At 32.5% G+C, this 16376-nt stretch overlaps 1 protein-coding gene across 5 annotated transcripts in view; it reads left to right on the top strand.

The window, feature by feature from the left end:
- LOC126734085 (E3 ubiquitin-protein ligase RNF144A) overlaps window positions 1-16376 on the top strand; it is a 246320-nt gene that overhangs the window by 119562 nt on the left and 110382 nt on the right. For all 5 annotated transcript variants that reach the window (XM_050437620.1, XM_050437613.1, XM_050437609.1 and 2 more), the window contains one exon: window positions 8649-9019. In XM_050437620.1, the coding sequence (XP_050293577.1) occupies window positions 8725-9019 (295 nt within the window). In that variant the 5' untranslated portion in view covers window positions 8649-8724. The remainder of the gene's footprint in view (window positions 1-8648; window positions 9020-16376) is intronic.

A 16376-nucleotide genomic window follows, 5' to 3' on the forward strand; every position in this document is an offset into this window, starting at 1 on the left:
GTCATTGACAGTGTGAATTTAAAGAAATAGGAATAAAAGAAGTTGACTGAAATTATTAATATAATTATTGAAATTAATGAAATGTCAATGGAGCGTTAGTGAACATAACGAATAAAAAAATAAAACGCTACATCCTAACTCATACGGGAACTTTTTTAGATCGTTTTTTTACATTGTGGGGGTAGAAAGTCTCAATTGCGTCCGAAACACACTCCTAGCTTATGAACTATCACTTCCTGTTAATAACCTTAGTAATTTCGAATATGTTTATTGTTATTTAGATTTTAAAAACTGTGATTACTATTCTATGAATAACTTTTTGCCTCTATTCCTTGGGAACTGGGGGTTGATACAAATGACGTAATAACTATGTCAACTATTTTTACAGTATTCTCTACTACGCTCTTGAAAGGTTTGTTCCAGTGTGAACTACAAAAATTAATCACAGAGAAAAGCAGCACATAAAAAATATAAATCAACCAAACTTGAAGTGGATTACATAGTATTTTCCAATTTAAGAAGTAGGTCCAAGGTTATAAGCGATAATTCCTATACATCCTACATTGCTAAAAATAATCATGATGTAGCCCAAAATTCAAATATTTTTTGGAAACATGCATGTAAACAATTTACGAAGATCAAACTCCTATCCCAATATTATGCAGCTGAATGGCAGATTTGCTGAAGGCAGTCAGGATATAGTTAATTTGTTTGCTCATAATTTTTCCGCAACTTACAAAAAACATAAAGGTACAGTCCCCAATTATAATTTTGGTTACAACTTTACAATTTTGATTAAATCTTAATCAAGATTAAAAATCTTAATCAAAATTAAGATTGTAACCAATTAAAACCAAAATTTTGGTCGTTCTCTAAGATCAGCTGTTACACAATAAGTGGCTTGGTTCTCAGATCTTCTACTTCTGTTAGAGACTTGGGTGTGTTACTGGTCAGTAAATTGACATTTGTGCCTCATTATGATGAGATTGTCAATAAGAGTATGCGTAATCTTGGCTTTGTTGTGCGTAACTCTGGTAAATTGTCTGTCTTTTGTTTATTTAAAGTTGCTCTTTGTTTAAAGATGCTCTACTAATTGTTCGTTCTGGACTTAAATATGCCTCACCTCTATGGTCACCTTTTTATTCTAACCACGTGGAAGCAATTGAAAAGAGAGTTCAAAAAGCATTTCTTCGTTCCCTAGCCTTTAAGGATGACATTAATATTTATGAGAATTTTCAAATTAATTATAAGATAATAGAGGATATATTTAACATTTATAGTCTTACAGCAGAAGGACTCGATCAGATTTACTCACATTTTATAAGATATTAAATGGTATTTTTTATTGCCCTGATATTTTGCAAACTGTACCATTCAATATCAATATTAATAATAGATGTCAGAATCCTGGCTATGTTCCGTTTGCTTTTCTACCATTTACAATTACGGATTCTTTTCTCCAATCACCAGAATGACGAGAGCATTTAATAAGTTTAATCTTGACACCTTCGTAGATAGGTCTGTTAATACATTAAGACTTAAAAGGCTAAAGTGCTGAAATTATCTGAACGGTTATGATTTATGTCTTTATATTTTTTGTTTTTTTTTTGTTCTTTTTGCTATAATTCCATTTTTATATTTATTATTATTTATTTTAGATTTATATTATAAGTTGAGGTAATTCAAGCCAATGCCCTAATATAGCGCCATGTGGTGACGGTTCATTTAAGTGTAGCTGTCTGAAACAGCCAGATTAGGGTTCCAATACTGCTTCCAACAAGTGTCTTAAAGGTCTGCGTGTTCACATATCATTTTCTTTATTGTTATTCTAGCCGATAGTGACTGTTAAAAAATTGAAGTTAATTTTTCTGTGGTTTTTGCTTTTCAATCAAGTGAAATTCAATATTTACCTGATATTTTTATTAGTAAGAAGTAATGTAACGACTTAACGTAGTGTGTACTCGTTGAATAGGTAAGCATATAAGTATTGTCGCTTGTAAACTATTATTCTTGTCCTTATTGTTGTATATACCAAATTAAATAAAATATAAATTGTATTATTGTATAATTTAATTAAATGATGATTTCATTTAAATTTAGTTTTATATTTGTAATTTTATTCTAGTAAAAAATATAAATTTTTTAAACCACCCTTTATCCAAAATTACTACGAATAATGTATTTATTAATATACCGTTCAAAAAAACCATAGATGATCATGCAGGATGAAAAATGAGATAAATTAGGAACTGAAGCAGTAAAAGACTGGGAGTCATAGATAATAATAATTCTATTTAAGATTTATATAATTTTTTAATCTTCATACATAATGATGATATTAGCATTAGTAGCCGGTTTGCGTACAGAAGTCGATAATGCATTTAATGTTTTTTATCATTAAATATATTGTTAGATTTTCTCTTCCCAATCGCGGTCAGTGTCAGGCTCAGGCAGTGACTGCCGCGGCGACGTGAGCATACGTTAAAATACAAATATGCCTAGCCAATGAGAGCGCTTCGGCATCCGCGAGGGCGTGGTATGCGAACCGCTAAATTCAAAATAGGAAATTTTCAATGTATGTAGAGTTTTGCTATTCATATTTATATTTAATTAGGTTTTTATGATGCGTATATATTTTAGATGAAGAAAAGTGCAATACGCATTAAAAACATTTAATAAGAAGATATTTTAGCTATTATTAGTAAATGGATTATTGTTTTTTTTTATTATTATTTACAGCGTGTGGTCAATTATTATTTTAAAAATATTTTATAAATACTTGCCAAATTTGGTTTTTATAGCAAATTATCTCTTTTATTGACGAAATTTGTTAATCATTTGGTATAGCGGTACGTGTAAGCGCAATGTATGAATTATGTAATTATTATTGTTAGTTAAATATTAAAAATGGGGTGATACGAAATTGAATTGGTGTGTAGAGCTGATAAATTAATTGTTTAATAGGTGGATGAGTGGATAAATAAAAAAGTTAAAAAATAAAAATAAATGGCAATTAAATTTTTTAACAATATACGGTGAACATTTTAAAGTTCGCATTTTTACATACCTCTATGTCATAATTCTAATATGCACCTTAGTAATATAATAATTGTCAATAGTTATTTGAAAGTACAGTGAGGTCTCGATAATCCGGATCAATAAAAACAACGCTGATCCGGATTACCGAAACACTATGTTAAAATTGAGGATATTGCCCTAACCTATTATAATTATTAAATTAAAAACATGGAAATGGTGTTTTATCAAATTTTCTTTATTTAAAACAAAACAAACACATTTTTTATAACGAATAGAAAATTATTGGGTAATATACATATAAATACATATGTATGTATGTACATAATGTACTTAAATGCAGCCATAACACATACAGTAGGTCAATTTTTTTATGACAATAAAATTAGTTTGGGTTAGTAAAAAAATGTGTAATTTGGGTCTGCCTACAGGTTTTTAAATTTTTTATCACTGCTATCTCTCTCAGCCTCCTTAAGGTGACAAGTTCTGGCAGTTCCACGTCATTTTCTTCCGCCCATTGCAGACACACATTGAAACTCTTAACTGCATCCTGATGCTTCACAGTATTTTTAAGTTCAGGAACAATTTCCACCTCTTCTTCTGAATTCTCCCCACTTGCTAAGTCTGGAACTAGCTCCTCATCTGCATCAATCCACTGATTTACATCCAAATGTGTAAATGAAGTTTCTTTTCCTCCTAGTTGATTAAGCATGCCAGATATGTTATCTTGAATGTTATCGGTTAAGTTTTGTTGGCCAATTTTTTCCTTCAATACACTTAGTGGCATCAAATCGTCGGAATCATACTCTGTATCAGATGAAACAGCTTGGGTGGTTTTTGATAAAATATTGCACCAGCATTTTTCTATGGTCTTTGAAGGAATTTTGCTCCATGCATCATTTAAAATAAACATAGCATCTTTAAGAGTCACTGACTTTAAGCTTTTGGTAATGTCTTGTTCGTCTGAAGAAATAATGGTAGCCAAAATACTATTGCGGTAATGCATCTTTGTTAAACGGATAACATTTTGATCCATTGGTTGGATTAATGCTGTGCAGTTGGGAGGCAAAAACATTGTCACTATATTTCCATCTTCACTAACTAATTCTTCTTTTGTTGCATGAGAAGGCGCATTATCAACAATCAACAAAGCCCTTTCTTCCAGGTTTCGACTTCTTAGAAAAGTTTTCACTTGCTTTACAAACGATTCGTGAAACCATTGTTTAAATAAAGCAGATGTCATCCAAGAGTTCTTAGTTGACTTGTATTCAAGTGGAATCTGAACATTCTTAAATGATCTAGGGTTCTTAGCCTTTCCAATAACTAACAAGTTTAGTTTGTGGCTACCATCTCCATTGGTACATACCAAAAAAGTTATTCTCTCTTTACAAATTTTTCGGCCTGGGGCAGATTTTTCTTTAATATGTGCCAACGTTCGGTCAAACAACATTTTCCAAAATAGTGCTGATTCATCAGCATTGTAAATTTACCGGGGCGATAAATTAAGTTCTTTAATCTTATCTTGGAGCTCTACTAAAAATGGCTCAACGGCTTCTGGGTTATTGCTTAGTTTTTCGCCACTCACTTTTAGACAACGCAAGCCATGTCGCTTTTTAAAATTTGTTAGCCACCCTCTACTTGCAAGAAATTTGTTATCACCATAATGTTTTTGATAAAGCTGTTTAGCCTTTTCGGATAGTATATCTGAGGTTATAACAGCATGCCTCTGCCTTTGAATTAAAAACCAATTCCGTAAATACACCTCCATTTCGGGATATTCCGCTTTGCGTAAGCTTTTTTTGGTGCCTGGTCCAGTAACACAATGTCCAATAAACCTAGAAACAATAAAAACAACTTGAAAAACCCCCCACATATAAACATGCATGCAATTTATCTTTTATCATGAAAACTCGTCCATGCAAGTCAAATCTTTTAAAATAAAATGTCATGCGTCCACATTTTTATCTGTCACACAACTTTAACTCTCAGAAAAAAAAAACAATAAAAACTTACTCTTTTATCTTATCAGAATGCTTCTTGATGTCTGATATTGTCGATGTTCCAACGTTATATTCCATAGCTAAATTTTTAGCCATATATCCTTTCTTTAACTTTTGAACTATATCATATTTCTGCTGAATAGTTAAAGCCACGTGTTTCCGTTTTGGAGCCATCCCTACACTGTCCTACACACGTAATGGTCAAGCGACTAATAACAAGTAATAAGCTGGAATAAAGCGTTCTATATTGTAGCAATCATACGAGCAAAATCATAATTGGAAAAATTCTTGATTCGGATAACCGAGGAATCCGGATTATCGCAATTCGGTTTATCGAAACCTCACTGTATAATATTATTTTAATTCTTTTAAATTGTCCACTATCACTATACATATTCTGTACATTATACTTTAGTGGTTGATATAAAGTATATATATGGTTGGAAAAGCTGGATAAAGGGTAAATATGACTAAAAAGGCAAAGTATAAAAACAGAAAACAAAAAAAAAACGTAGAAATTATATTTTAACTTTGTTTATTTCAAATAATAAAAATCTATAAATTTATTTGTTATTTAAATATAATAATTTATGGTATTTTTAATATCAACAACCTCAAAATTAAATGCAAAGAGGCAAAATGTATTAATCTGGTATATAGTATGTAGACTCGCACTTCTTTAGCTTGTTTGTCATCTCTGCTGGTCATGTATATACAGCCCAAACCATTCAAACTTCCATTCAATTTTTCATTCATTCAGTTTTTTTGTAGTAACATGAAAAAAAATTACTGCTCTGTATACATTTTAATTAATAAATATTGTTAGAGATAAATAAATGTTTTATTTTTGACGAATTTTAAACAACCATGTAAAACAAATAAGTGTATTATAGAACTTAACAATTTAAACGTCACGTAAAGACTGAAAACTAAACTAAGACCAGAGCTATTCATGTTTTTTTCCTTGTTCAGCATTCTCGCCATTGTTTAGACTGCGATGTGGTTAAGGAGACCGCCAATTGATAAAGAAACATTTTGTCCTGATGAAAGAGAATTATATTCGGCCTTGTTCACAATATATACTCCCAGAGGATCTTCCCCCTCGTTCCATGTCAATTTCAAGTGAATCCAATTAGCTTTTCTGCACTCCTAAAAAATATTAAAAAGATAGCAAACAAAATGTAATAGAAAATGATTAGTTGAATATTAACATACAAAATAAGCTAACATTTTAGTCTTAAAATAAAAGATACTCATATAAAAATAGTTATACAGAAACCAACACCTATGACGTCTTAAAATGTATATTTACAATTTGAAACCTGCACTAAAACCTTACAAAAAATATACTTAGTTATATTATACTGATTATAACACAAATCAATTTTCAAAATTTTAAATGCCCTGAGAATTTTCTTCCTCCAGCTCTTTATTTTTAAATTTGTTGATTACAGCCATAAATCTGGCAAATGCATTTTTATCTAAACTTCTACCATAGCTACAAATTTCTTGCAATGCAATCTTAAAATAAGTATAAATGATGTAATAAAAATGTAACTTATATTTTACTCAAACTACTTCTCGATTTTCTTCAATTTTTCTTCCATTGCAGAACTATTGACTTTCATTTTTGAACTCTCCTGAATAAAATGGTTTATATATATATTATGCACTATAATACCATAGTGTTCAAGCAAGTGGAAAAATGCTTCGACAAAGCCCACAACACCAAAAAAATATATATTTTTCTCAAATATTTTTTATTTTTATAATCGTTTAAAATGATGGGGATTCCAAAAATCATGCAGTTTTTTCAAAATATTCTGGTATGGGCTTTATTAAATTTATTAAAAAATAATATCCTAGAAAGAATATAAGTAAATCAGGAGCATTTTATAACACAAGTATCAAACTTAATGTATACCTTTTGTTTAAAATTATTTTAAAAAACTATATAAAGATCTAAAATACCCTAAAAATAGGTCAAATAAGTTAAAGAGTAAAACCTGTCTTTTTAAACCATTAAAATTTTAATTTTCATGCTAACTTTCTATTGAGATTTGTTTTATACCGATTTAATTAATTTTTATCTGTGGAGTTATTTTTTAAGGGATTTTAAAGAACATAAAGAACTTTTGAAAAAAATACATAAAAAAACGAGTAATTTCTATTAGGGTATCATTTGAGAAAATTGATTAAGCTCCAAAACTTGAATTGTCTTTTAAAAACAGAATAATGAAACATCAGTCAGTAGACATATTTTACAATATTTTTATATTTCTCTCTACATTAATTTCTCACTACATTTCTCCTTTTAGTGATATAAAAAAACTAGTAATTAATAACAAATATCACTTGTTTGTGTTAACCTGGATAAGTGACCAATACCCTGGTCATATAGTTCGTATCTCGTAGACTGTGCAAACCTTATATAATGGGTACTATACAAGATGTTATAAAATTGGAAAAGAAAACCATTAATAAATATAAGCGCACACTTACTCAGGCAGATAAGAATTATTACCTAGATCTTAGATTTGCAATAGAAGTGGAAAAACGAACTTATATGGCTTTAGTTGAACAAAGTTAAAAATGATTTAAAAAAACTTAATCAAAATTAAATAATTGGAGTATTCTTTGCAAGCAGTCTTCTGACATAGCCAATTATCTAAGGGATGTCACTGCTATAAGTGATCACTTTACCAACATAGGTAATCTAATAGGGTATATAAGGTAATAGGTAATGCTATTGCTGCTAACAGGGCTCTTTTAACTTCTTACTCTTTTAACACTCTCTTAGCCCCTAGTAAAACTTTTCACTTTAAAGTAATATCTGAATATGTATTTATAAATCATTCTCTCGCATGAAATCATAATGCAATAATATTGACGAAATAGGGTATGATATTTTTAATCTTTATTTGGAAATGGAGAAATATCCAGGCAAAAAAATCCACTGAGGCCTCTTCCCAAAGCGCAGCAAGGATTACCGCATTCGATGAGCTTAGACCTATAAGCATTCTACCTATCTACTATCTAGAGAAATGCTAGAAGTGCCGAATCGGACATGATCAATGACTTTGTTGCACCTAGACATATATTGCCTACAATTCAAACCGGTTTTGGCTTGTCATAATTCATCAACAGCATTTAGCAATGTTACCGGTGACATCTCCAAGAACATAGATGCCTCACTCATATATTGCTAGACTGCAGCAAGGCATTTGATCTCATCAATCAAAAGGTGCTGGTATAAGATGCATTATTTTTTAATAAACTAAATAAACCTAAAACTATAATCTAGTAAGTGCGCATCTTAAAAACTAAGTGTAGATGGTTGCCTAAAACCGCTGTTCATGTAGCCAGTACCAGCTATGCATACTATTGATTTATATGTTCATCAATTTATGAGTAAAAATGGAACATACAACATGGAGATTACAGTTAAATATTGAAATATTCCACTGTAAAAATGACATGTGACATTATATTGGATAATTTGTTCGTCGATCTATAAAGAACGCACTAAATATAATTAAAAATCTTTCATAGATAAAACTTCATAAATTATGAAACATGAATATATTACCTAACTACTATATTTTTTTCTAGGCCCGAATTATATCACTTGGCTTATCTAAACCGCCGACACAAACTTGTCTGTCCCCAGCGCAACGATTCGAGAATTATGACACTACCGGTAACAGTACGTCCGCTGCGCACTGCCCCCGATAACCGTCCTACGGCGCATTTAAACCGGCGCAAAACCGCCTCCTGTCAGACGCGCGAGGACGTGGTCAGCGGCGGGAGGGTGCAGCCGCCCTTAACAAAAATCACCAATCAGACCCAAAACCGTAGATCGTGGCACGTCGGATACGGCGCGCTTCACGACAGAGACACAACGATCACGACAAGTATTACCATCGAAGCCGTGGCGGGGGCGATTAGTGGTGCTAGCAGAAGAGTCGAAGGTTGTAAAAAGGGTAAGTGTAGTATTGAATAAGATTGATCACAAAGAAAAAAAATAAAATCATGACTTCACAAAAAATATATATAAGGATGGCATCCATCAAGCTTTGATGCCGGTACTCGTTCAGTACGAGGCCGTGGTTTCGGGCCGGAAACTACGAAATATGAATGACAGAATTTAACCCTGGAACAGAACAGTTATTTTATCTTACGTACAGTGCACAGTGGGGTCTCGGAACCCCACTTGTTTTTTACGTTTAAATAACTATTATTCATTGTTTTTTTTATGTGTGGATTACAGAACAAAAAACATTGTTTTATTATCAATAAATGTTTATTAAAAGAAAAATCATAGAGTACAAAAATAAAAATAAAAAATATATGTAGGCAAGTGCCTTCTCTTGCATTTTTTACAAATATGAAGCTATAACAAAAAAATATAAATAAAACATCAACAAAATGTAACTAGTTTCTCAAAAAACCTTAAAACTAAAGGAAAACCTAAATTTTGTGACGAGAAAAGTATTTTGTTTTCTTAGCCAGGCACTTCAATTTTTGTTCTGACACTCACAGCATAGTTCAGCCCTATGCTCCAAACAGTATGGTTTGTGGCACATTGCACAGGCAAAATTTGTTTTTCGATCTTTACCATGTGGACAAAAGCAGCATCTGACCTTTTTAGGCAAATTAACATCGAAACGTTCCCTTTGAGGTTCATCTACTCCTAATATTTCGGTTATTTTTAGACGTAGCGAGGTTTGCAAATTGGTAACTTGTAAGCGTTCCTTTAGGTGCGGTTCGATTAGTGCCATTGAAATTTCTTTTAGAAATGTTTTTCTATTGTTTTTTCTTTCTTCTTTCCATTGAGGATTTGCAAGTGAAAATAGTACCATAGCATTTATTCCGCTAGCATCCAATATATTAAAAAACATTCTAAGAGGCCAGCGTCTGGTTTTCCGAGAAGTGGTGTAAGAGTGACATATCTAATCAAAGATCTGTATAAACTTCAGAGGTATTTCTCTTTTATTTTTTCGCAAAGTTCCAAGGATTGTTAGCTGATACTGTTCCAACATTTGTTCACTTAGAGGTATTGACGTGAATCAATTATCAATCGTAATGTTACGGTAAGTACCGTGTATTGGTTCAGAAAGTTTTCTAACATAATATGTACGTACTGGCTCATTATTCTCAACATTAACTTTTCCAACGTATGGGATAGCATTGAGCAAATAAAATGTTTTTGAATCGTTAATCATCATCACTTTCATTCCGTATTTATCTGGCTTGCTTGCCATGTATATGCGGAATGGACATTTTCCTCGACAACTCACAAGCTGTTCATCAATGCTGTTCATCAATAGTATGATTTGCAGTTATTTATAAAAATATCCCATATTTGTCGAATATGAGTAAACTTGTCTACCAGTTTTCTAGCATTTCTGTCCATTTTATCGTCAAATCTTAGACAAAGAGCTATAAACTGAAATCTTTGCTGGGGCATGGTTGCCCGAAATAGTCCATTGTCGTACTTTATTGACCAAAGTTCATCTAAATTACAATTTGAGACACGTAACGCACCAGCAAGATACAGTAGACCAATGAATGCCTTCAATTCTGTCGTATTAGTTATTTTTTGTAACTCTGAGGCAAGTCGCTCTGACATTTCCTACGAATTTCCTGATTGGTATGCAGTACAATTATGTCCAAAATCTCCTCGGTGAACAGTAAATTCCATGATTCGACAAGGCTGTGAAAATTTCTTGCCTCTTTCTTTGTGCTGGGCAAATGTAAAACAATGTTGTCTCGTCTTGGACGTCCTTGGCGTGCTGGCGCCTATGTGGTCCAACGATGCCCATTTTTCCAAGTATACTAGTGACATTTCTTTGTGACGTACTAGGGCCTCCTTGTTCTTCCTCTTCATCTTCACTTTGTTCATTATCGGTGTCAGACTGTTGTTCAAGAGCATCGTTTTCTTCTTCATCTGATAAGTCTCCAAAAATATCTTCAATGATCTCGGGTTGTTCTTCATTTGTCCACAGATTTTCAGCTTCAAACTCTAACTCTTTTTCCGTTAACTTACGACAATTTTCCCTCTTAGAACTATCCATATTAAAAAATGACAAAAAAATCACCTCGAAACTTTAACAGTCCTTAACTGCACACTGGGGTCTGACGTTCCCACAGATCCACTAATATCGTAATTGCAAAGTAATGGATTAACGTATTCGGCGTAGCGACTGGCTCTTAACGCGGTCGGCTCTCTACTAAATTTACGTGAAACGGTTGGTCAAAAAACGCACGACTGCGCGAGTTACATTGAACAACTTGAGCGCCTGGGTTTTTTAGACCCTACTGTGCAGTTCTAGGGTTAATGATAACAGAGATTTTATCAGACCATATCTATTTTTTTTAACAAAATAGATGGTCCTCTAACATTTGCGGCAGATCTTCTTCTGAAGAAGGTGTAAATATAATTGTCAAAAGAGTTGTAAAAAAGTACATATCAAAAATTAAATATTATCGCAAATTTTTTTCCTCCTAGATTCGGGATTCTTCTCTTTTTGAATAAGTAATTTTGTGTAAAATTATACTTCTTTAAGTTTCGGTGGCTTGTTTTTTTTTCAAATATTCAATATCATGCCTAAACTCTAAAACATAAATCGGGATTTCAAAAACATCTTTAATTTTTAGAAAATACGGTGGCGCACTATTTTTTTCTTTGTCAGTTCGAACTCTGTACGGACGCCACTGATGAAAATGTAAAAAACTACTTTATATCAAAAAATGCTTTTTAATGACGAAAACCCTTTTTTTTCTTTTAGTATAAATTGTTGGGGTTTTATTATAATATATCAATAATATAAACTGTAAAATGTCTTAAACGATAGAAAAAAATTAAATTATTATTTTTTATTTACATTATCAAATTAAGGAGTAATGGAAAAACAGTCAGAATTAGGGTCTTCGTCGAATTTTTGTTTCGTTAAATATTGTGTATTCTGAAAATATGCTATTCTTATCGAATTAACATTTTCAAACGAAAAATAAAAGGAAAAATATAATAAAAAAATTATTAAAGATTTTAATTTACGTTGTTGTACCTTTAGTAGTCGTGTAATGTGTTTCGGTGTAAAATTAATTATTACATTCTGATAGATATTAAAGTAAATTTGTTTTACATATTTACTATATTTTACTTTATTTGCTTCTTTAATACTGGAAACTGAACATAGGGAGTTTGATATTGGGGTAATACAACTTTTAATAATGCATAACTCATAACTTTTAATTTAAAATATAGCGTATCATTAATTCACAACCCATAACAGCCTAGTGATAATTCATAACCTTTTTTCGAGGGCTATTTTTTAATTGCATGATTATTAACTCATAATAATTAAATAAAATTTTTAAAGTTCTATAAAAGAACTTCATCCGTATTTCTTTGATACAAACATTATTAAGTTAAGATGAATTTAAAAATTAATAACACCCATATTCATAGTCGTTGGTCGAGCGAATCGCCAGCGCGTTGTCAACGGCCGCCTCGCCAGCGTGTTCGATATCAAGTTCATATAGTCCAAGAGCTAGTGAACCCTCCGACTAACGATCTTCCTGTAAGGCTAGAAATTTGTGGAGTGATGAGTCATAGTACACCAAGGCCAACAACAATGACCTGGCAGGCATCAGCCCTGCACGCCATTAGCCCTTTTATTTTTTAAAATGTAAAATAAATAAGATAAAAAAAACTTACTTCTGTAAGCTTCAAAATTTAATACAATTTAGTTTGTTTATTGATAATTATGGAAAAAAATTTACGGGCGATTTTAGTAAGCAAGAGTATCTACCAGGTGAATTGAAAGGTGCATAGTTTAGGGGATGAAATAAACTTTCTCCTGTAAAGTTGAAATTTAAGTATGTGTTTGAGTAAGTCTTTTCAAATAAATGTGTACAATGACAGGCGGTTCTGAACAGCATAAGACCTTGCCAGGCGAGGTGAAATTAATTCGTAGCACTACAATATAATACGTCTGCGCACATAGAAATCATTGCCACAACTGATGACAACTCAGCGTTGCCGCGACCAAAATCATCTGATCGATTAACCGTTAGTCGGAGGGTTCACTAGCTCTCCTACTAATAGTGAAACTTCGGCGAATTGCCAAGTGGAGGGATCTCCGGCGCATACAGCAACTATTCATCCTAAATATATTGAATTGTTCTATGAGAATCTTGGGGGACCGATGTTTATGTAGTTTAAGGAATGCATTTTAGCTAAAGAATTCGAAGTTGTGCGTTAAAAATGTCTCAAATAATTGCCTATACAGCTGAAGAAAAAGAGATTCTCAAACAATTAATAATAAAATACCCCACTATTGAAGAAAAAAAGACTAACGCAACATCCATAAAGAAAAAAACGGAAGCATGGGATCGTGTAATGCATCAATTTAATGCGTATTCCCAAAATACGAAGGTATGCTATACAGAGTAGTCTATTTATGGCGGAGGTCCACCTATACCAGAGAAGAAAAATCAAGTTGACGTTGCTGTGCCGCATTTATCATATGAAATTCAGCATACACTTGACAGCGATGGGCCATATTTTAATATTGAGAAAAATGTTGCAACTACATCTTCGTTGTCGGAAGAAACGCAAATTACTTATGCTACCTTGCAAAACACACGAGAAACAATAATCCCAAGTAATTTAGTCATTGATGAGGAATCAAATTTTACCAATAACCAAACTATTAGTAATAGTGAAAGTATTATCAAAACGAGTCAAAACACGACACGACGCAACTGATGCTATATTATCAGTCCGAATTAAAAATTCAGAAACCGAAAGGCTTCAGTGCGAAGAACTGCACAAGTTGGAAATGAAACGGCGGAGGATTTTGAAACTGCGAAGTTAAAGCGGAAAGCTGCTGAATTGAAGTTACAAGCTGCTGATATCAATGAATAACTTACGTTTGGCGGAAATAGCATTACTATTTTTTTGTAAATATAGAATGTCAGAAATAAGACTTTTATTTAACTTATTAAATCTTTTCTTATGCTAAATGTTAGGAGTAAGAACGTTAACTTGACATTTTTACCTTTTGAATATCTCGTTTTGTTATATAAATTAATGTACTACTAGTTTTGGGAAAATGGATTAAAAAATATTGTTTTCAGTTTGTGCCTTTGAATTTACATTAAATCTAACAACAAAATAAACAATATTTTCTTAGGTAGGTACATATTATATTATACATATAGTTCTTAGCGTAATTAATTAATTGTTGAAGTGACGTTGTATTAAAGCACGCCTTACACCAAATCCTAAACCTGCATTCAATGCGCGCCTATTAGGAATTTGTTGAAGCTCATTTACAGCATCGTGTTCAAAATCAATAATAAATTCATCATTTGTCATTTTTCCTATGTTATATAAAACTGCACAAGCAACTATTATTGTGCAACATTTTTCTGGTTTGCTGTTTAACGTCCTTAACCAGGCACGGAAATCGGCGTTTCCATACTCCAAATAATCTTTCTATAGCGTTTCTAGTTCTTATTTGAGGACGATTATATGTTTTCAGCAGCAGTAATAGGATTATCCAGTGGAGTCATAAGATATGGCAAACAAGGATTTCCACTATCTCCTAAAAGATATCCTCTCAATATTCCGCGTTCAAATTTAGTCCTTACTGAACTAAAATTAAAAATAGTTGAGTCGTGTTCCCTTCCTGGCCATCGTGCAACAATATCGAAAATTTGTAAATTTGGGCCACAAACAACTTGGACGTTTATTGAGAAGTAGCGTTTTCTATTTCTAAAGACTTCCGCAAAAGGTCCTCCAGGATTTTTGATCCGAACATGGGTGCAATCAATACATCCTGAAACTTCGGGAAATTGTGCAATATTATAAAACATCTGTCTTGTCTGATTAATTTCTTCCGCTGAAGGAAATCGGATGAAACGTTGACATTTTTCAGCAATTTGTCTGGATACGAAGTGAAACATCACAAAACAGTGGACACATCTACAAACAGAAGGCTGTGAAATCCCCTTCAGTCACCACGCACAATCGTATAATTAAAATACGTTATTTATATGTATTTACATCACAGTATATAAAACAAAATAGTACCTGAAAGTTACTTGTACTGTAGAAACGTAATGTTGCAAGAAGTGACAAGATAGGTGGTAATGGTAAACCTCTATTGTTTACGAACTGCGGCCAATTTATCAAATGCATAATACAGTCCATCACTGTGTGCTTCTCAAAACGATAACGCATTTTAAACTCTTCATTTGAATAAAATTCCACAGGATTAGCTGCATCTCTTATATATCTTTTTGGCAATCTGTTATATTCCGTGTCATTAACAACATTAAAATCGACAATTACGGCATGTATTAAATTTAAATCACCTTCCATTATTAATTTTTTCGGTTCGCAAAAATGTAACTACTGCAAGGTGGCGAGTGACTGGAGAAGGTAAAAGCTTCCTCCGGCGAATTGCTAAAAGTTATTTTAATGCGCATGTTACGTTTGGCGACGCACCGTCTATGAAGTGGACGGGACACACATGCCCGCAACGAGTCCGCACCGAGCACGCACCGTAGCACGGCCGTGTCTCGGTTGTGAATTGTCGTTCGTAATCATATGAAGTAGTCTTAACATGACCGCACCGTGCCCGTGCGCCGACTCCGCAACGAGTTAGAATAGTTTTGTTTAATTTTCAACGGTGACGGTGCGTTGTACGGTCTCGAACGAGCAATAAAATTTAGCTATTCAAAATGTAAATTGAAAGGTTAATGGAGGAAGTAAGGAAGTTTCTATCACTGTATGATTAAAAAAATGAAAAATATAGGAATACAGGTTATAAAGACAGAGTGTGGAAGAAAATTTCTTTAATTAAATTAAATTATTTAAATATTAAAATAATAAATAATAAAATTAAAATAATTAATTATTATTATTAATTAATAATTAATTATTATTAAATCATTTTATATTAAATATTAATAAAAAGTAAAATAATATAAGAAAATTAAATTATTTAAATTGCCAGGGCTGTATTTTCCTGCCAATCTACGCTGCCCTCTATAGAACTAAAGAAATCATTTAGTTGTTCTCGTATTGCGAATTGATTTGTTGATCATTACCAAATTTCGAAAACATTTTTCTTTGAAATAAATTTGATGTACCAACCCAATTAAGTTTCGATCCAAACTGAATACTTTAAAGTGCGTCATGACGGTCCAATGCGATGCGGGATGCGGCCGTGTGTCGGAGATGTGTGTTTTGGGAGATAACGCACCGAGACACGGCCGAGCTACGCTGCGGGCACGGTGCGGTCTCGGTACGGATATGTGTGC

This window comes from Anthonomus grandis, chromosome 1 (assembly GCF_022605725.1).
Source record: "Anthonomus grandis grandis chromosome 1, icAntGran1.3, whole genome shotgun sequence".
NCBI classification, from domain to species: domain Eukaryota; kingdom Metazoa; phylum Arthropoda; class Insecta; order Coleoptera; family Curculionidae; genus Anthonomus; species Anthonomus grandis.